The 21321-nt window shown below is 31.2% G+C and overlaps 3 protein-coding genes across 4 annotated transcripts in view; 2 read left to right on the top strand and 1 right to left on the bottom strand.

Annotated features, from left to right (window-relative positions):
- Window positions 1-130: 130 nt before the first annotated feature.
- Window positions 131-11652, top strand: LOC129914387 (vacuolar protein sorting-associated protein 41 homolog). Of its 2 annotated transcripts, XM_055993601.1 has the most exons (15): window positions 132-270; window positions 339-461; window positions 527-697; window positions 775-895; window positions 968-1166; window positions 1240-1394; window positions 1461-1647; window positions 4854-4994; window positions 9490-9558; window positions 9625-10026; window positions 10090-10276; window positions 10342-10575; window positions 10636-10762; window positions 10831-10934; window positions 11000-11649. In XM_055993601.1, exons 1-15 carry the CDS (start codon window positions 253-255, stop codon window positions 11261-11263), a joined length of 2502 nt encoding a protein of 833 aa, XP_055849576.1. In that variant the 5' UTR covers window positions 132-252; the 3' UTR covers window positions 11264-11649. The 2 variants fall into 2 exon arrangements, with proteins under 2 accessions (XP_055849575.1, XP_055849576.1); XM_055993600.1 differs by having other exon boundaries at window positions 131-270; window positions 1240-1647; window positions 11000-11652.
- On the bottom strand, window positions 5038-6505 carry LOC129914389 (beta-1,3-galactosyltransferase 6). The gene has a single exon (XM_055993602.1). It carries the CDS (start codon window positions 6288-6290, stop codon window positions 5139-5141), a length of 1152 nt encoding a protein of 383 aa, XP_055849577.1. The 5' UTR covers window positions 6291-6505; the 3' UTR covers window positions 5038-5138.
- A 3658-nt stretch (window positions 11653-15310) lies between the features above and the next one.
- LOC129916082 (GTPase-activating protein CdGAPr) overlaps window positions 15311-21321 on the top strand; it is a 146139-nt gene continuing 140128 nt past the window's right edge. The window contains exon 1 of the mRNA XM_055995862.1: window positions 15311-16071. The gene's annotated coding sequence lies outside the window, so the exon portion shown is untranslated. The remainder of the gene's footprint in view (window positions 16072-21321) is intronic.

The raw sequence follows: 21321 nt of genomic DNA, 5'->3' as shown, positions 1-21321 counted from the left end.
ACCTTGTTCTCGTAAAGTGGCATCTCTGATTGTTTTGTTTTTTTTTTTCTCTCAACTAGTTACAATGATCCCAACCGGCAATTATTCGAAACACATAAACTGTCAACCAAACCAGCTGTTCTATGATGACAAATTTCTCGCCTCAAAACTTTGTTAAAACAAAAGTTGATCAAATCTAGCTAAAAAAAATTATCAAAGTTCTTTGTTTTTAATTTAAAAAATCCTTTGAAATAGTGTTTAAACTTTATAAATATGGGCGATGCAAATAGTGTAAGTAGAAAAAATACACCAAAATCCGTAGCAAAACTTTATGAAAGCTAAAAAATTTATTTAACTAGGACACCGAGACAGAAAGCACCGAAGAAGAAATTGAACCAAAATTTAAATACAAGCGAATTGCCAATGATTTGCAAGAAATCCTTAAATATGATGTTGTTACTTGTGCTGCTGTTCATCCAAAGGTTAATTGCATTATTACAAACCCAAACTATTCAGTAATATCTAATTTGTTTACAAATTTTCTTAGTTCTTGATCTTTGGAAGCTACAATGGACGTCTTTATCTTTTGGATCATCAAGGAAACACTGTAGATTCATATTTGAATAAATCTAATTCATTTTCTCATGCGGTTGGCATAAATGAGATATCTGTCGATTCCAAGGGCGAATATGTAGCAACTTGTTCAGATGACGGCAAAGTAAGTTTTTTTTCTGTTTTGTTTTTCTTTGTTATTTCTCTCGTCTGGTTTCTATTTTCTCTGACCTATTTATTTAGGTTGTGATAACAGGATTGTTTAGCGATGAAAATAATCAAAAAATCAACATTGGCAAGTCTGTAAAAGCAGTTGCTTTAGATCCAGATCCTAAAGTTTTAGCTGGCAAAAGATTTATTGTTGGTATGTAAAAACAATTTACTTATCAACATTTCTGGCTTGCATAGGTTTAAATGGTTTTTTTTTACTTTCAAGGCGATGAAAAGCTTACAATGTATGAAAAGAGTTTTCTAAAAAATCTTAAATCCTCGACGCTGTGCGATGCTGAGGGATATGTTCTGTCGGTCTGTTGGAATGGTCCATTTGTAGCGTGGGCTAGTTATTTGGGAGTACGGGTGTATGATTTAAATGAGAAATGTTCCTTGGGTTTAATGAAATGGGAACAACCACAGAAGTGAGTTTAAAACTTTTTATTCCTCTATTTCACATTTTATTTGTTATTATTTTTGTTTTTTTCTTTAATTCAGTGCCAAATTAGAGAATTTTCGTTGCAATTTTCGTTGGTCGAATGCAACTACATTACTCATCGGGTGGGTGGATACCATTCGAATATGTGTTATCAGAAAGAGAACAGTTTTAGGAATTTCAACTCGAGATGAGCCAGGGTTTATTGTTGATCCAGGTGAGAATAATAATAATTGGCAAAATAGATTGTATTTATCGATTTGTTTTTATGTTTTTATTGCAGTTTCTACATTCCAAACCAGTTTCTATATTTGTGGTCTGGCACCGTTGACTACAAATCAATTAGTGGTGCTAGGTTATTCAAAAGAAAAAGATAGCAATAAGAAGGCTTTGCGACCAGTTTTGTGTGTGATGGACTACAAGTTTAACAACAGTGAAGAAGTTTGTACGGATAGTTTGTCTTTAAGAGGGTAAGTTTTTTGCTTTTTTTATGTAAACCTAATGCAATATGAAAAATTAAAAAACAAGACTGATGTTGAGGTTATATTTTGAAACTATTACAAGAAAAAAAAACTAGCCTAACCCTATTCTGACAAACCTCACCGATAACTCTCAAAAGTCACAAGAACCTCACAAGGTGAGGATAACTCTATTTTGTGAGGATTTATTTCTCACAAAATACTTGTGAGTTGTGACCTCCCTCAGAACAGATCACAAATTTTAATGTTTTTGTTATGCGAAAACCGCAAAAAATCAAATTCGGCTTACCTTGTGAAGTTCTTGTGACTTGTGAGGTTTGCCAGAATATGGCTGTAAATCTGTTTATCAGCATCAGATTTGGTTTGATGGTTTGACCCACTTCAAACCGATTGGTCTTTTCATGAGCGGATAACTACTTTTCAACTAAGAAATCGTATTGCTCTGTCATTGCATATTTCAAAATTATAGGACCGTAAAAGTTTCAGAGGCAATTTAATAATTTCAAAACTACTTTAGAAGAGGTTCGCTACTGCACGCACTATGATCCAATACAAAAAAATTAATTTTATTTTCAATTCAAAAGATCAGATTTATATTCAAAAGATCAGAACAAATAAAATTTGCTTAAACAAATTTTAATAAAGATTTTTAACTTTTGCTATACATTTCGTCGGCGTAAAGCAAAATTGTTCTAAGTCCTTAAGAAATCCTATGTACTTAGAACAATTTTGCTTTACGCCGACGATATGTACGTATATGGCTGGTTGCACAATTACATTAAATATAGAATTAAGTTCAACGGTATGACAAAAAAAGGACACATTTTTTAATTAATCAGGCACAGATTTATTCTGCATTTTTTGGGGGGTTGTCATTTTAAATCGTTTGAAGCATCAGGCCATCATTTCAGACACTTTTTTTTACTCTTGCATTGTCTGGAAGCTCTTTGGTCCCTAAAAAGTGATAATACTGTACCGTCAAAATAAAATTATTCATGTCGAAGAACCGTTCGGGGGGCCAGATTAAATGCTTTCGCACCCCGGAGTTGGCCCGCAGGCTGTACTTTGCTGGTCTAGATGGTAGTTAAAAAATCACATCCCACTAGTGACAATTTGGTTTTTTTTATGGTAAACTATATTTTTGGGTTTTATCCTGAATTATTCTAAAAGCCACTGTAGTGTAAAGTAAGATAACCTGCTGATGACGAACACCGCAGTTGAAATACTTTCGCACAAAATTTTTTTCAGGACCAGCGTCAAACAACATACGGCGGAAGCCTCCCGGTCTTCTACTGTTGCATTTCTGAGGCTTGTATACGTGGATCTAATCTCTTGAGCTGCAAAATTACCAAACAATAATTAAATCCTTAAGAGTCACGCGAGGGTTAAATTTGTTTTTTTCTTGTGCTCGCAGGAAGTAAAACATAATGTTATAATGAAAGTAAACTCAAATTTTCAATTAATTGTTCTTAAATACAACTTAAAAAAGTGCTATACCAGTTCTTTAAATTTATTTATTTCTTGTATTACCTTAATATTTTCCCATTATAGTTGTATAAAAAAAGGTTCGGTTTAGTGCTTTAATGTTCTATGTTTGTGTTGCAGAATATAGAACGAAATCGCAATTTTCAAAACTGTTTTAGAAAAACTCAATATTAAACATAAAAGAAGACTATTCGGAACTGAAGTAATAAATACATAAAAGTTGAAGTAGTTTTTTTTTAAACAGGCTCATTTAATAAAGCTCTTCTGAAGTAATATTTCTTTTTCGTTTTTAACATCTACAAATAAGGGGCCGTTATAGCGATCAGGAAATCATTTAAGATTTTTGCAAGATAAATTATGAATTCCGTCGCGTCGGTTTGACCCCAAAAAGTGTAGAAAGACTCTGTATTTATCCGGTGTTTTGCTTGTACCAGATATGGTCCATTTTACTTTTTAGTTCGCAGTTCAATTAAATGTACCTACATATATTACTTTTTTAGAGGGTTTTCAGAGTCTTTTAGTCTGTAGACTTCCTCATAAGTTTCTACTTTTAATTCGTTCCAGCAACACTACTAATAGCGTAACGTAAAATAAAAACCAAAATAAAAAAGAAACATGCAATTTTCAGGCCTGAAGAAAGTGTAAACCAACAGTTTGGGTTTTTTTTTATTAAAAGAGCTTTCAACTTGAACAAAAATTGTACAAAAACGTCTACAAAAAACATTCGATATTTCAGTTCACATTCAAAAAGAATTCTTTTTTTCTTCTGTTGGAATTTGATAATTCTGAGTGACAACAGTCATGCGTCGTTGAATAGAGGTTAGTTAAGAAAATTTGGAGATCCTGGGTGGTTTCCGCTATAGGGAAGTTCGAACATTTGTCCTTGTCTTCTCTTTCTTTTTACAGTTACCATTTTGAATTTTTAAACTCGGCGAAAACCAAAACAAACCAGCAAAACAAAAAAAGCAAAAAGTACAGCATAGAAATATATTTTAAATTCCGTAATTTTTTCGATTTAGTTATAGTAGAACGTTATTACCAAAAAAAACACTTGAAATCGATTTGTATGAGTTTTTTTTTTTACAAAAAACAGATCTTTAAAATTGAACGCGTCCTTGAAAAATTTGGTTTGTTTTGGTTTTCACCCGGTTTAGGAGATATTTTTTTTTATTTTCTTTTGTTCGTTTATTACTGACAGATGAGCGAAATTCCGAATGGTGATACTTTACTATGATAATAGATGATCAAATGCTTTTCAAGCGACACTAATTATAATTAATAATTATTAAGAACCGTTTTTACATATTTGCTGATTTATTTCTAAATTTCAGCCTCAATTCCGTAAGAATTAGATTTTATTGTAGAGGAATATTCAGAATTAATAAAGTTGTGAAAAAACTAATCGACAATAATCAACCATCACCTTAGCCGATTCCAAATAATTGTGTTCTTTGTCCACTCTTCTTCAATAGTTGTTTTTTCGCAGTAAATAATCTATTAAATATTGGTTTTTGTGTTAAACAACTATCGTTGTTGTTGTTTTCGAATTTTATTTGTTTTGCAAAAAAAAAACATCCAGATTTCGCCTCTTATATTGGTCTATTTTCCTCAGTTATTTGTTGTTTCAAGAACTTAAATTTATAATCATATAATAATTGTCTTTGACCAAGGAATTTTGAAAAACCTTTAAACCTCTTCTTGTCTCATTTCAGTTATGAAGAATACACAGTCAACGATTACATGCTGGGATGCATTATTGAAGAGAATCGTTACTTTATCATTGCCCCCAAAGATCTAGTCATAGCCAGTCTCTATGAAACGGACGACCGTGTGCAATGGCTTATAGAACACAGGTTAGTCTGAAATTTCCTACAAAACTACATTAAAACAAATTCATTCACATTAATCTACTGATATATGTATTATTATTCTTCGGTTAAAAGTTATAAATAGTGACTAGAAAAAGAGTATAGAGTTGATCTAAAAATTGGCTTAACCTAAACTGCTATATTATTACAGCATGATTCCGCTGGTTTCTTCCAATCGTAATAATACTCCAATGGCCGCTTAAGTGTATTTTCCTTTGGCACCTCAAACGTACACAACTTGCCCTCATACAAGTCTTTCATTTGTTGAATTGTTCTCTTATGCAAAACTATATGCTGTCGTCGGCACTTCCTTGGCATGTATCCGGTATCGAAGCGAATGTCATGGCGTCTGTAGATATTTCTTAACGGAGCTAACCATGTTCCCATTGATATATCCTCACTGACATAAGTGTTAAGGATCTGGGAGTTTGCATCAATATATTCAGCAATGGAACGACTAATAACATACCCTCCACCAAGGGCATATGGAGCATATTTACTACAAATGTAATAATGCTCCTCTTTCCATTGTCCCCGAGTTTTGATGGCCGCTCGTCCATTAAAGAAACCCCAATACAATTCTGGAATTGGGTTTGTTTTATATTCCGAGGACTTTCTGATTAATTTCCTATCAAAAGAAACAAGTTCATTGACAAGATAGTCCATTTTCACATACGAATCGTCATCTACTTTGAGTAAATAAGTGAATGATTCGTGATTAGTGAGATGCTCAAGAGATGAAATAAGTTTCTTTGTAAGATTTGCATAGGAATCGCGGACATCTAGCAAAAAGAGCATGTCATTGAATTCATTTTGTTCTTTTCTAAGTTCCCCCATAAGAACTGGACTAAGGTTTTGTGTTCCAATGGCGAAATAGTGTTTGATTTTAATGAATCGCCTGCTGGCAACAGCATTTTCAACTCCATCTAACCAATCTAGATAGTTGCGAATGCGGTTGGATTGTTCGGCTACAGATTCCATTTCAAGAAAGCCATCTTCATCGTAATCTGGGACATAGACAAAGTCCTCTGGGTAATATGGTTGAACTAATGGTCTAGCTACTTTCAACCAAGTGTCGCGAATTATTTGTCTTTTATCGATATAATTGGGAGCTGAAAGAACTAAAACCATCAAGAATATGTCATGATTTTGTTCTAATTTGGAGACGGTAGTTTTTGATGGACATTTTTCAATATTTGTAACGATTGTAGTCAAAAAGGAACCAAAGAAAAATGCAAAGATGGCACTGAAGAGGGTTATTAAATTGTTCATTCGGCGCATTTTCAGTGACAAAATTTTGTTTTTTCCTTTGCTGGGAGTAATTTTGGTAAAGTCAATGTAGATAGATTTGAACTAGGAACTTTTATTTTGTATTTGCAACAATTTTAAGAGGTTTTCTGAGTTTTTTTTTTCATTTGATATGTGTGGATTTGTGGGTATGTTTATCGGCAATTTGGCTTGTAAATGAAAATCGGAAAATGAAAAGCAAAATATAAAAAAAAACATGAATGAAAAATGAAATGTCAAAATTATAATTCTTTTTTGTGACGGAAGCGCCCTCTTAAAAAGTGTATCTTTTAGGTATCGTGCACATCATTTTTATTTATTTTATTAAACATTTTTTTTTTTTGCCTCGTACAGCTAATACAGACCGCGCTAAATAAGCTCTTATATTTTTCCGTTGTACTTTTATTACTTGCGATAAGTTCTGATATTAAAAATGTATAAAAGAATGTATTCAAGAATTTAAAAATGTATAGTTTTGAAGGAAAATGTATTTTTGTTAGATGGAACTACGCACAACTCGGCTGAAATTTTTGAATAAATGCTCGGCTAAATTTTCTCGAGAATTTTGTATGAAAGCTTAAATTTAGCTCGACTTAAGCCTTAACTAAGAAGATCCGAGTGGTTCGGCTAGTGAGTTCCAACTTGCTAGTCTTTGTGGTATCACAATGTATCCATAAGGGTCTAAGTGTGTCGGGTAACTGCTACCTAACCTAACCTAAGCCTTAACTACATTCGCTCAAAATGTGAAAAAGTACAAAAGTGAAAATTTTCAAACGCATTTTTGAATGGTTTTTCCGGTTAGAAAATTAAAACAAATGATGCAGATAGCTTATTTTTTAGTCTAAAAATCAATCTGTAAACTCTTTTTACAAAAAAATTCCGCTAGCGCGAAAAAAATATTTTCACTTTTGTACTTTTTTCAAAAACTGGTGAATGTAGTTTAGCCTAACTAAAACGGCCACTTTTTGCAAAAAGTGAACATTTTCAAACTCATTTTGTGACAGTTTTTCCGACCACAAAATTAAAAATAATGATGCAGAAAGTTTGTTTTTTGGTTTAAAAAACAATTTTTGTAGTTTTTCTCTAAAAACAAATAGCGCTAAAGAAAAATACAAAATTTTTACTTTTGTAAATTTTCCACTTTTTCACTTTTTAGGTTATTGTAGTTAAGCCTTTAATGGACAGTTGTACAAACGTGGTTCAGCCTCGGATCAGAAATTTAACCCTCCGATTTCGGCGGATTATCCATGGATCAACTTTGGTTCAAGCATGAATTTAGGTATTTTAATATATATGAACCTTGAACGAACCGCAATTTTACCACTGATTTCAGAAGATAAAAGTTGCTAAACCACGGATTAAATATTTATACAACTGGGGTCGAATTACGGCATACGTTCGTTATCGTATCGTTGCTATGTGTCCCTATCTTTTTCTACTAAATAAATAGAGAGAGAAATAATCAAAACGTTAACGTATGATCGTAATAGTGTGCTGTAATTCGACCCCTGGCCCTAAGAGGCCCATTAACAGCACACTTGTTCCCGCACCGGAGTGAGAAAAATCAAAACTTTTTAATTTTCGTTATCGGTGTCGCCATTGCACAGTGCGGTATTTTGGTCTAAAACCTGGCCAAAAATATTTGGGCACATTTTTTACATCGAATAGGTGCTAAAAAGTTATTTGGAATGAAAAATCTTCATTTTCTTCGTACAGTAAAACCCACTTACCTCCCGATTAGCCGCGAAAAAAAGCACGTGCAATCCTGTGTTATAACTTTTCTTAAAGCTAATTATTGATTCTTTATTTTGTTTTTTCTGACTTAAGTTGTTTAATAAAGTAGTTTAAGTAGTTTATTAAATTTTAAAGATGAAATTTGGAAACAAAACAATTGTTTTTGCTTTTTAATTTATTTTTGTAAAATTTTGCGTTTTTTATTATCCCACTTGATCCATATAGATCATTAATTAACACGAATTAGAACAACTACATGAGATCTAGCTTTTCATCAGGATCACGATTTGTGATGGAAATTTTTTTATCAATTTTTAATGGCGTGGTAGTTTTTATACTAAAGTCTTCATTTTAATAAATATCATAGTTTCATTAAAAAAAAAAAAAAACTGAAATATGTATAATAGTTCCCGGAAAACCTCTTGGATTTTTTTTATTTGCATTTTTTTGTCAATTTAAATTTTTTACCTGAATGCACATTATATCTCAAAAATATTGTGTCAAAATTTTAAATCGATTTGATAAAAATTATTGAAATTATGAGTATTTTAAAACTTCGTTTGTGACCACGTCTAATGTTTTGAAAGTCGGTGCCCCTCATAACTTCAGAATTAGTGCACCGATTCCTTTGAAATTTGGAACTCTATTTTTGAACATATTTTAAAAGGTATCGCTGGAAACGCAAAATTTTTCTACATTATTTAGCAGTGAAATAATATATACGTTAGAATATGTTACGGCGTGTTGCGCATATTTAAAAACACTAATGTTTTTTCCCTTTCTCAAAAAAATTCGTGCTTCTTCAAATGGTGCAAATTGCAAATGATGGTGTCACGAACCGGATGACCACTTTATGGGTAGACTTCACTTAAGAGTAGCCTGGTTATCTACCTGTTTTGAAACATAAGCTTAATCCTGGGAGCCAAAGTCGAGAAAATTGATTTATGACCACGTTTTAGGTCAAAATACCGCACTGTGCATCGGTGTGCTGTGTATGGTGCGGTTTCGGTGTCATAACACCGGTGCTCGCACACGTTTAGTCTGAATGGTCCACTTAATTACAGCTTGTTCGTAAAAAAGTTTATACAACCTTTTTTTTCAAACCAAAATCTAAGCTTTCTGCATTTTTTTTTTTCAGTTTTCCTAAAAAATTATCAAAAACTAAGTTTAAAAATTTTTACTTTTGTTTTTTTTTTTGCACTTTTAGGGGACAATGTAGTTAAGCCTTCTTTCTTCATTTTTATCTTTGAGCTAAATTGTGACGGATAAAAATATATAGTTTTAAAGGAAATATTATTTTTTATCTAAGGACTACTGTACGCAGATCAAGCTATATTTTAGCTCCATTACAAGAATATCTCAAAATTTTAAATTTTATTTAAAAATTCATACTATGGTTCCACCTACCCTAATTTTTCTTTTTCATCTCAATTTTGAATCTTATACTTTTATAATATAGAAAATTCGAAGAAGCATTAGATGTAATTGCATCACATGGCGGAAAGCTTTCTGTTGTTGAGGTCTCAAGGTAAGATCTTTTTTATTTTAATAATTTCCAAATAGAATATTGAACTTGATATTTGCTATGTACTAGGCTCTATGTTGATCATCTACTATCTCTAAAACAATTCGACGATGCAGCAAAATTATGCCTTCGTGCACTTGGCAATAATAAAGACCTTTGGGAAGAAGAGGTTTATAAATTTGTTGGATTTCAACAATTACGCTCAGTAAGTGCGTATTTACCAACTCAAGAAGACTGTAAATTAGATCCACAAGTCTACGAAATGGTTCTCTATGAATATTTAAAATTCGATGCAAAAGGTTTTCTTAATCTTATTAAAGAATGGCCGAAAACTCTCTACGATACCTCGGCGGTAATAAATGCAATTCATGATAATTTTCGTAAAAACTGCGCAAATGAACTTCTGGAATGCCTCGCAATATTATATTCACATCAGGAAAAATATGAAAGTGCCCTAACAATGTATTTAAGGTAAGTATATTTTTTTATAAAATTTTCATTCTAATCTAATTTTTTTTATTGTATTCACATTAGATTACAAAACAAAGACGTTTTTGAATTGATTCGACGAAAAAATTTGTACAGTGTCATTCACAAATTGATTATACCACTCATCGAACTTGACAAGGATCAAGCCATATCAATGCTTATACAAAAACAAAAAATCGTACCCGAAATTGTGGTCCAGCAATTAGAACAAAGACAAGCTTACTTATATGATGTAAATGATAATAACTCTTTATTCTCTTTTCAAATTTTTTAAAGTATTTCTGTTTTTGTATTCAGTATTTAGATGCTCTCGATAAAGTAGACAACAGTGGCAAGTTTCATTGGAAGCTTGTCAATCTTTACGCCAAGTTTGATCGGGACAAACTTCTGTCATTTTTAAGACGCTCGAATAACTATCCTATTCAAGAGGCTTTGGATATCTGTAAGAGGGAATTGTTCTATCCAGAGATGGTTTATTTATTGGGGCGTATGGGTAATACAAGTGAAGCCTTAAATATTATTATTCATAAGGTAAAGCCTTGTGGTTGTGGAATCTAAGGAAAAGAACTGTAATTTTGTTGTCTCTTCAAGCTTAAAAATATAGAAATGGCAATTGATTTCTGTAAAGAATATGATGATTCTGATCTGTGGAATAATCTTATCGATGAATCTCTAGAAAATCCAGAAATTATGACAACGCTGTTAGATGGAATCATAGGTAAAATATTTTAACTTCGATCGTGAGCAAATTAACTGATAAATAATCTTGGTTTTTAATCTTTCAAGGCTATGTAAATCCAGAAGCTCTTGTTAATAAAATAAAATTAGGCCAGAAAATTCCAGGACTACGGAAATCTGTGATTAAAATGCTCTGTGATTATCGTTTGCAGGTAAGTTATACTATAGTAAAACTTGTCTTGTACAAATATTCAAATTCAATCTTTACAATTATCAGGTTCAAATTCAAGAAGGCTGTAATCAAATAGTTCTTAGTGACTATTTTGAACTTCACGAAAAAGTTGTCAAGAATCAAAATCAAGCCACACATATATCATATGATAATTCATGTGCCCGGTGCACGCACGATATTCTAACAAAAGACATTCTCCCACGCAATGATTTGATAGCTTTCGCATGTGGTCATATATTTCATGAGACCTGCCTCCCAGACAGATTTGTAGATGAACGATGTAGCATTTGTACAGCACGAAATGGTTGAAAAAAACCAACCGAAAGTATGAATAGGGAAAAAAAAACAAAACAAGAAGCTTGTATACAGTGTGTATAAAATAATGAATATATATTATATATAAATAAATTATTTTAGGAATTTCTTACTCGCTGTAGTATTTTTTTATGATATTGCTTTTGAGTAAATACACTGATTTGTTTATATATAAAGTAGCACTAAATGGATGTAATGTGTTGAATAAATTTTTGTTTAAGTTTTTTTTTTAAATAAAGTTTTGTTATTTTTGTTTTTTTTTTTATGTATCACCACAAAAGCCTGTGTTTAACATTTAATTGCAATCATAGTTATTTAAGCTTTATTCAATAATAATTTTATAGTAAATATACCTTCATACAATTTATGTTTTTTATATAATAAGCTTAAAACGGTATTCAAAAAAACTCATAAATTTAATAAAAGAAAACAAAATATAATCAATGTACCAAAGAAAAACATTTTTTTTTTTGTATTGGAATTTTGTAAACTCTTTTCTCTCTTGTTACAAAAGCTTATCCAATTGGATTGGATGTGCGTAATCGTTTGGAATATTTTGAAAACCTGTTGAATTGAACCAAATTAAATTATGTCACTGCCCGTCCTATTTTATTTACAAATAATTCACACAATGATTCTGAGTACAGAAATTATCTAACAATTTCATTGATTGTTTCAAAATGCCCTCAGAAGCACTTTGAAATAATCAAACATTAAAACAAACATCGAGTTGCAACTTAGTTATTTATTTTTATTTATTATATTCATGTGTAAAAATATATCTTCACAATTCAGTTGAAGATTTATATAGGAAGACGATTTAAATAAACTAAAAAATCGTAGTATTGTGAGGTAGCCGGATGCCCAATGATGACTTCCGTAACCGTTTTGTCGATTTTTGTTTAAACGATTTAACCGATTCGATTAAATTTTAATACAGAATCATGTAGTTAGCGTAATATTAAAAAACTTTCAAAAACCAAATTTTTGGAATACAAAAAATTACAACATTGTTTTCAGAAAAAATTTATAAAAAAACATATTTTTTTTTCGAACGGGACTAAAAATTTACTTTAATGCAATACGACAAAAATGCATTTTTGTGCATAACTGCTTAAAAAATGGCCAGTCGCATATTTAATGGGGTTTTCCATGGAGAAATTTAGATTTCCATCAATTTTTTTTTTCGTTGCGCGTGTAACACGGTTGGAATTAAATCAAAATTAAATCAATTAATTTTGCCTAGTTTTGCCTAGAACGGGAAATATTTTGACTAGTGTGAAAAGAGGTTATAAAGTAGCTCGTCTCAAGTTTAGTAATAAAATTCTTCTCCTCTATTTATCGACGACAGTCATGTTTGAAGTCGTGTGGTACAAAAATGAGACTTTTGTTGAAGAAGAATTAAACCTGTTATTCAGTTAATTCTTTTTAAACAAAAGTCTGTATCTTTGAGGAAAACCAGTGTCAAAGGTCAAAGTATACACATTTTTATTCAGGGTATTATTATATTCAATTATTTTTAATTAGGTATTAAAGAAAGGCATAAGCATAACTACAACGGCCACTTTTTACAAAAATTGAAAAAGTGAAAATTTTCAAACTCATTTTGTGACAGTTTTTCCGACCAATAAATTAAAAATAATGATGCAGAAAGCTTATTTTTCGGTTTAAAAAACTATTTTTGTAGTTTTTTGTTTCCAAAAACAAATAGCGCTAGAAAAAAATAAAAAAAATTTACTTTTGTAAATTTCCCACTTTTTTACTTTTTAGATCATTGTAGTTATGGCTCAATTGTTTCAAATTATTAACTAATTTTTCAGTGAAAAATTAAAAAAAAAAAAAAACAAAATTAAATTAAATTATGAACAGTGGAGAGCAAGCTACCAAACTCCGCTAGCCCTTATTTTGGACTATCCTCATATTTCTTTTGAACCATTACTTTCGGAACACTCTGTGTAAAAAAACGATTCTAAATAGAATACAAAACTATTTAATATTTTTTTTTTCATTTTTAGCGGTTTTTTATATAGGTAATGTCCCCTCCCGTCTAAGCAAAGGGAGATATACTACCCCTCATAGTCTCATAGTCCCTCCCTACATCTGGCTATTTAAATAGTCACAAATTATTATTTTTAACTATTTAAAATAGTAGATTTTAACTATGAAAATAGTTATCCCGATTTTAACTAGTACACAGCTGAAGCGAAACGAAAAATTTTCAAGTCTCCAAAGTGAACAGTGAACATGTTAACGAAAAAAACCACCAGTATTATGTCAAAACAATAAAAAAAAAAAACAAACTTTGGAGCCTTGTATCTCAAGACCCTGACTTCTGATTTAAAAAGAACTTCATAGATTGAATATAATAACCTACAGCTTCATTTTGAGACTAGTCTCTTTAGGGCCAGTTGTACAAATATTTAATCCGTGGTTCAGCAACTTTTATCTTCTGAAATCGGTGGTAAGGTTCCGGTTTAGCACTGGTGCAAGGTCCACATATGTAAAAATAGCCACATCCATGCTTGAACCGAAGTTGACCCGCAGCTAATCCGCCGAAATCGGTGGGTTAAATTCCTGATTCGAGGCTGAACCACGTTTGTACAACTGGCCCTTAAGGGGGGAAATCCCTCTGGAAGACAGTTTTTTCAATAATTTTTTTTTGGAAAACCGAAACCATTTGTTGAAATTTGGAAAAGTATATGATATTATCGACATTATGAAGTATTGATACAATTTTTTTGAAGTGAAAAAAAAAAAAAAACAAAATGGCGGCTCTACAGCTCTTTGAACTTGACGCCTCGCGTTCGCGCCGTGCAATTTCTGGTCCAGAAAACTATTTATGATCAAAAAAAGAAATTTTTTTTCAATAAAATATATTTATACGCATTGCATGAACCTAACAGCCCTATTCTGGCAAACCTCACAAGTCACAAGAACCTCACAAGGTGATCATAACTCGATTTTGTGAGGATTTATTTCAAACAAACTTCTTGCTAGCAAAAATCCAACTTGTGAGTTGTGACCTCCTTCAGAGCAGATCACAAATTCGAAAGTTTTTGTGACGCGAAAACCTCACAAAATCAAATTCAGCTCACCTTGTGAGGTTCTCATAACTTGTGAGGTTTGCCAGAATAGGGCTATAAATTTAGTAAAAACAAATCTTAAATAAAAATTAGAGACCAAAAAAAAAAAAAACGAAAAAACACAATGTATTTTATAAAGAAATTGTAAACAAAAAATATTTTCTGTAATTATTTTATTAAACTTTTAGGTTCATGCAATGGCCAATTATTTAACTAGTAATTAGCATTTTATTTCAAGTCGATAGCTTCATTAGTATATTTGAGTTACGTTGCACGGCGCGGAAAAAAACGAGTTTCGAGAAAAATGCGTTTAAAGTTTACGTTTTCGTACTGTGGTAGGTTTGGAGCGCTGGGATTCGGGACTATCTAGGGACTTTTGAGTCTTCATTTAAGGCTAAAGCCAGAACTATAATTGGCGGATGGAGTCGGAAGCTACTGTCAATTGTTGTTGTTTTCGATAAGTTTTCATCCGACGAGTGCGCTCGCAACCGCACTCGACGGATGAAAACTTATGGAAAACAACAACAATTGACATTAGCATCCGACTCCATCCGCCAATTATAGTTCTGGCTTAAGACCACTGAAAACAGTTTCTTCGACTGATAAATGAATTTATAAGACACAAAAAAAATTATTCAAAAATAAAAAATTTCCAGAGGGATTTCCCTCCTTAATGTACGCACATGGCCCAAGTCCCATATAATTTTGCCTCTAAAAAAATCTCGGTGCTTTTTTTAATGTTTTTGTTGTGATTGATTTTACAGGTGTAGTCCACACCTTAGCATAGAACTCTTTATATGAAATCCACAATTAAGAATTTTTGGCATCACTTTTATCAAATACAATCCACTTTTACTTTTCCTCTTCCTCAACGAACATCAAAATCAAAACAAAATGTCAAACAACTAACCAACACAACCATAAACCAAACACCTTCTCAATTCGCCGCCAATTTTCAAACAATATCCACATCGCGGAGAAAACATCTCCTCAAGTTTTTCGATTTTCCTTCGCCTGCATTCGAGTTCAATTTTTCAGAATTGTCGGTCATACTTTTTCTCACATCGCGGTTAATCAATCAGACGAGATAAAGAATCAAGGAATTATAAAAAAATAAAAATCTTCATCTTCTTTTTAAAATAAAATCTCTCTCGATCTACTATTTTTCATCGTCTTTGTTTAGAAATTTGATTTGGTTTTGAGAAATCCAATCAAAAATTCTATTGGAAAAACCAAAATTTTTCATCGGTCTGGGATTTGGGAATTATTTATCTCTATCTATTCTCATCTATTATTGCACACTCCACCCTTGTTGGGGGTATCTCTATCTATCGTGTGTTCTTCTACTCGTTTTGTCTCGTCTCGTCGTCCGTCGGTTGTCTTTTCTCGGTGGGAAGAACTCAAAAGGAATTTTTGTTGTTTCTCTCCCGTATGTTGAATTTTGTTTTTTTTAATAAAATTAACAAAATACGAGCGAATTTATTGTTTAATCAAATGAAAAACAGTAGTTTTCGTATGTGTGTGTGTGTGGATGTATAGAAATTGTTTAAAAAAGAAATACCTATGGTGTGGAAAAATTTCCCGGTGTAGTGGTGAATTCTTTCAAATTAATATTGTCTTTAATGTCTTTCTTGGATCACATCAAACTAGTGTTGAAGTTTACGCATTTATCTCACGGTGTTTTGTAGAGCTTATAGCAGGTGGAAAGCGAATTAATTGGTAAGTCAATGGTTACGCAGTCGAATTAAATTTTTAAATAAAAGATACAATTTTTATGGGTAAATGCATTGGAAATGAGAGAAGAAGGAAAGAAAAAACTCATTTGCATTTTTTTATTCACAAGGAAGAAAATGAAAATCAAGGAAAAAATAGGATAGGATAGGCGAAAGGCGACGATGAGAAAAAGAAATGTATGAAGGTAAACGACAGAAAGATGAATTCGCCTTGTTTTGAGAGGAGAAAGAACAATAACAAATTAGTTCACTTGAGTGTGTGTGTAGAAATGGAATTTAAGTGTAGATGTGGACTCTTGTTCTCCTTGTGCCTCTTGTCCTTGCGTTTTTTTTTGTCATCTTTCTCGTCTGATTGTCATGGTGTCATGGTTGCCACTAGAAAAATATACCTCAAAATTGAGCAATAAAAAGAGAGAAATAAATGATAACAACTAAATAAAAATCTGAGGTGTATCCTTGCGTTGAATGCAATTTTGTAGTTATTGTAAGTTCTTTGAAGTTAGCTATTTTGTCAACAAAAATTAAAAGCGATATTGTTTTTATGACAGCTGGCCAATCAGAACCACGATCACATTGAAACATCCAACTGCTAAATTCATTGAACGCATGTAATAGGTACCTATCATGGCATGTTCCATTTGAAGATTTAGCTGCCGAATAACGGCTTACGATTACGATCATACGTCATCGTATTGACGCTATAATATGTCTATGTTTTTCTACAAATTAATAGAGACAGTCATAGGGCACGTTCAAACAGTTAACATAAAGCTATCGGATAGCTTTTTGTTGTTGTAAACAATGTTAAAAATTAGCAAAGAAACGAACCATTTTCTGTCAAAAAATAATCTGAAGGTATCCGAGAATTTTTGGTATAGACTCAGGTATCCGAGTGATCAGCTGATAAAGATTTGGTTTTTTTTTATTTTGATTTCTATTCGCACAATTATTCAGCTTGAAAATAAAATAAATTTGCAAGAATTAAAGTTTAATTGATTGTACAGGTACTATGCAACAATAAAAAAAAGGAATTCGCTTTAAAAAAAAAAACAATTTTCTCTCTTCAATATTTACATAATTTTTTGTAGCTGCTTTGGCAAGCTATCTGGCATCTGGGTAGCTTTTCGTTCAAAGAGATATTCCAGATACGGGTATCCCAGATAGCCTATCCGATAGGTGTTTGAACGTGCCCATAGTCAAAACGTTAACGTATACAGTGGTGGTCATATTTTTAAGGACGGTATAAGTTTTTCAGTATTATCGTAGATTTTATGAAAGTGCTATTTTTGCTAGAAATCAGTTTATTCAAATTGGCTCTTAGTTAAGAAGAGTTAAACTAGTTTTAGAAAATATATAACTCATCCCAAAATAAACTACCGTTGTATTCGTTCTGGAAATCTAGTTACATTGCTCTTCAAATGAGAAGGTCCATTCTTTTTATAAAATATACAATGGCTTCAAAATTTTACGTCACGTCAGTGGCATATGGCGGAGTGTCTTGTTGCCGTAAGACAAGAATAATATGCCTTTTAGAAGGATTTTACAAAAGGATACTGATCCAAAGCATATGGCAAAGATTTTAAACAGCTTTGTTCAGTCTGAAAAAATTGATATTATATTATTTTTTGGTACACCCACTGTGTTAAAATTGCAATAAGAGCTTGTGAAAAATATATGTACAGTGGAATCTCGCTAACTTGAACACATACAAAACCAGGCCTGTTCAAGTTATTGGATTGTTCAAGTTACTGAAACATATAAAAAAGTATGAATTCAATTTGTTATTATAAATTAATGTAAATGACGCAAAACACGATTACGAACGTAGTAACCTACATTGAAGAAATTCAAACTTCTGTTCAAATACATTTTTTTTTGTTCAAGTTACAGAGCTTCAAATACTTAAATTATTCAACTTATAGAGTCAGCAATAAAAAAGTTCAAGAAAATAGGATGTTCAAGTTATTGGATTGTTCAAGTTATCGTATGTTCAAGTTAGCGAGAGTCCACTGTATTTCCGTAAACGTATGACGATTTTCTCATTGAACACAATCAATATAGGGTGTCCCAATAAGAGGACTCTTTCTTAATCTTGATATAATAACAAAACGGAGGCTAATAGAATATTTCTGACCTCGGATTTGAATTCAGCAGGCCTTAAACCTTCAGAAAAGTATAAATATTTTGGTTCTTATGGTAAAAATCTTGTTGGCCAGTGTTATTTTATTGGTAATATTTTGTTGTTGAAAAGTAAAAAATGAATAAGTTAACTGAAAAAAACAAACAAATAGGTACTTTTATTTATCCTTAGTAATCGTTTGTTGTTATTTACTGTGCAAAATTTTACTGAGCAACGTACACAGTTACCAATAAAACCCGTTTGGTTTAACAACAATTTTGTTTCATAAATTAAACAGAATATCGTTCAAATTTAGAATTTATGAAATTAGAAACTTTGATTGAAATTTCTTTAATTTTATCGGGACACAGATCTCACGTACTGTTGTTCATTTTTGCAATAATAACGCTTTCTCCTCTTACAATTCACTAAGAGGATAATATTACCAATTCCGTGTAAAGCATTATGATTGTTGGGAAAATAAAGAAGTTTCAGAAAATAAATACCGATTTAATATAGCAAGAAAAAACACAGATTCGTAATGCGTTTCAGATTAGTTTGGTGCGACCAAAGAAAGATCTATTTCTCGTGATGTGATTTGTAAAAATTACTGTTCGAAATTAACAGGAATATTTTAGTTAGTGGCCTAAGTTATGGTTTCTTGTGAAGAAAAAAATAGAATTAATTTTTTATTTGAAATTAAAAAAAACAACAAATTTACACCGATAGAAATCGATCCTAGGACTCTAGCATGACTCGAATATCTACATATATCCTAAACGCTTAGGTCCTTTTAGAAATTTATCTTACGATACCTTTGATATACCAATTTTAGAAAAGTATAATTTTCTCAAAAACTCCTTTAATTACTTAAAAAAATTCAAGTGTGAGCTCTTGGACAAGGTCTATCTTTTTTTCAAAAGTCATTATTAACTATAGTTGACATTGAACCGTTTTTTAAATTCTGAATTTCGCTTTTATTTAATTCAAATTTTTGTAAGAAAAATACAGTTTTGATATAAATCAAAAATAAAATTTTCAAGAAATAAGTTTTTGGATTTTGAATTTTTTTTATTTAAAAAAAATAAATTTTCGAAAATTGGTAATTGCATTTTTTTTTTAAATTATGGTTTAAGGTCTTGATCTGTATTCATTACAATAAGGTATAACAACTTTATTTTATTAAGAATTCAAAAACCGATAGGAATCGAACCTAGATCTCCAGCGTTTGAAACTTAAAAGAAGAAGAAGAATAAGACCAATTTCATAAGAAATGATAGAACATAGGAAAACTAATACCAAGTTAAATACAATTTGAGTTGATTAGTTAATCCTTCCAAACAATAAGACCAGAGTTCACTAACTAACAATTTTTCAATCGAATATTAGACAAATTATCTCTAAAGGTCAAGTTTATGCCGAACTTAACTGCGAATTAAAAACATGTTTTTCAGTAAGTTTTGATTCTGGAATTAATAAAAATTAACTCGTCAAAGTGAAAAAAAAAAAAAAACAAACTTGGGTCACTTAGAACGAAATCAACTGGAGAAATGGGTCATAAGTCCAAAGAGATTGTTGATACATTTGGGTGGGTTATTATTCCATAAATCAATCTTCGAGCGATTGAGATTTCAGCAGCATTTTAATTATTTTTGGCCCTCCTAAGTGTGTCGCCTCATAAGTTCGTAATCGATGGGCCAAAACCCACCCAAGTGTTTGGCATCTGAACTTATGATTTAAATTATTTATCTAATCGCGTATCAACCTAGAACTGAAAACAACAAAATACCTTTTTTAAACTATTAAAACAGAACCATTTAACATTCATCATTCAACAATCTACGCTCAATATTCCCGAATAGTTATTAAAAACCAATACAAATAAAGTTTATCGGCCTTTAAATTGTTGTTAAAAAATTATATTAATACATATTCAACACAGCTTTTCTAAACATACTAAAGTGGTAACCATTTTGTGGTAGCCTGTCTTCTGTCATTCTTTTGGTTTGTTGGTTTATGCCCAACGCCTTCGGGACTGTTTTTCTTGTCTTTTCCCTGCAATTTCCTTTTTTTTTCTTTGTTACGTCATTTTTGTCTTTGGTTTTTTCTTTTTTTTATTCTGCTTCTACTTTATATTTTCCTATGATGTGTTCCTGCTTTTGAATTTTTTCTTTCAAGAGACTACCATGAATCGGTATCCCTTAAACTCTCTATAATCCAGAAATTGCCGGGTTTGGATTTGGTGGATTGTGTGTTTAAGAAATCATTTTGAAAACAAAAGGAGTTGTGGAATTTTTGCATTTAGGTATTTTTGTCTGGGGAAATCATTTATTTAAATTTTTTTTTTTGGTTTTGGTATGAAAATATGTATAATGTATAAATAGAAATGCATTTCTAGGACTAGCATGATAGAAATATAAGGCACATCATATGGTTTCTAAAATGAATATTCATGTATACAAAATCAAAGAATACTTGAAATTAGACTCTTTATACCTCAATTGGTCACTTATTTCTTACAAGTATTTTCCAGTTACCGTTGAAAATTGTAATTTTCTAAGTTAACTTACTTTGATAATTAAATTTACACCAAAAATTTATAAAATTGAAAATCTCGGCTACCTTTAACCTCGCCATTGTGGAAGACAAAATAAATTAGTATCCTATTATACCCATCATCAAACTTTATATCAATGTATTACAAAATGGAATAAAAGCTTTTTTATTACAGAAAATATTTATTTTTAAAGAAATTGTCATTTCGTGAACGCAACAGCGAAGCATCAAAATATTTTTTTTTTTATTAAAACTCAAGCAACTTTGAGTAGCGTCCATCATTTCATATTCGTTCTAAACACAAGAACATAGTTGGTAAGTTAAGGTTTAAATTATTTTTTTTTTGATATTGATATTTTTACAAACAACATTAAAACCAATAATACCAGAAACACTTGATTACCTACCATTTTTTCAAAATGCACCAAAAATATTAAATTTTGTTGCTTTTAATATTAAAGTTATAATTAATCAATCAATTTGTCTTATTATTTTAATTTTTTTAAATTAACTTCTCTTGCTTTGCTACGAGTACAACAATGTTATTTTAAACTGCCAAAT

The sequence above is a fragment of the Episyrphus balteatus genome, chromosome 3, assembly GCF_945859705.1.
Source record: "Episyrphus balteatus chromosome 3, idEpiBalt1.1, whole genome shotgun sequence".
Classification (NCBI taxonomy): Eukaryota; Metazoa; Arthropoda; class Insecta; order Diptera; family Syrphidae; genus Episyrphus; species Episyrphus balteatus.
The sequence above is the reverse complement of the archived record's forward strand: the minus strand, read 5'-3'. Positions and strand labels throughout refer to the sequence as shown.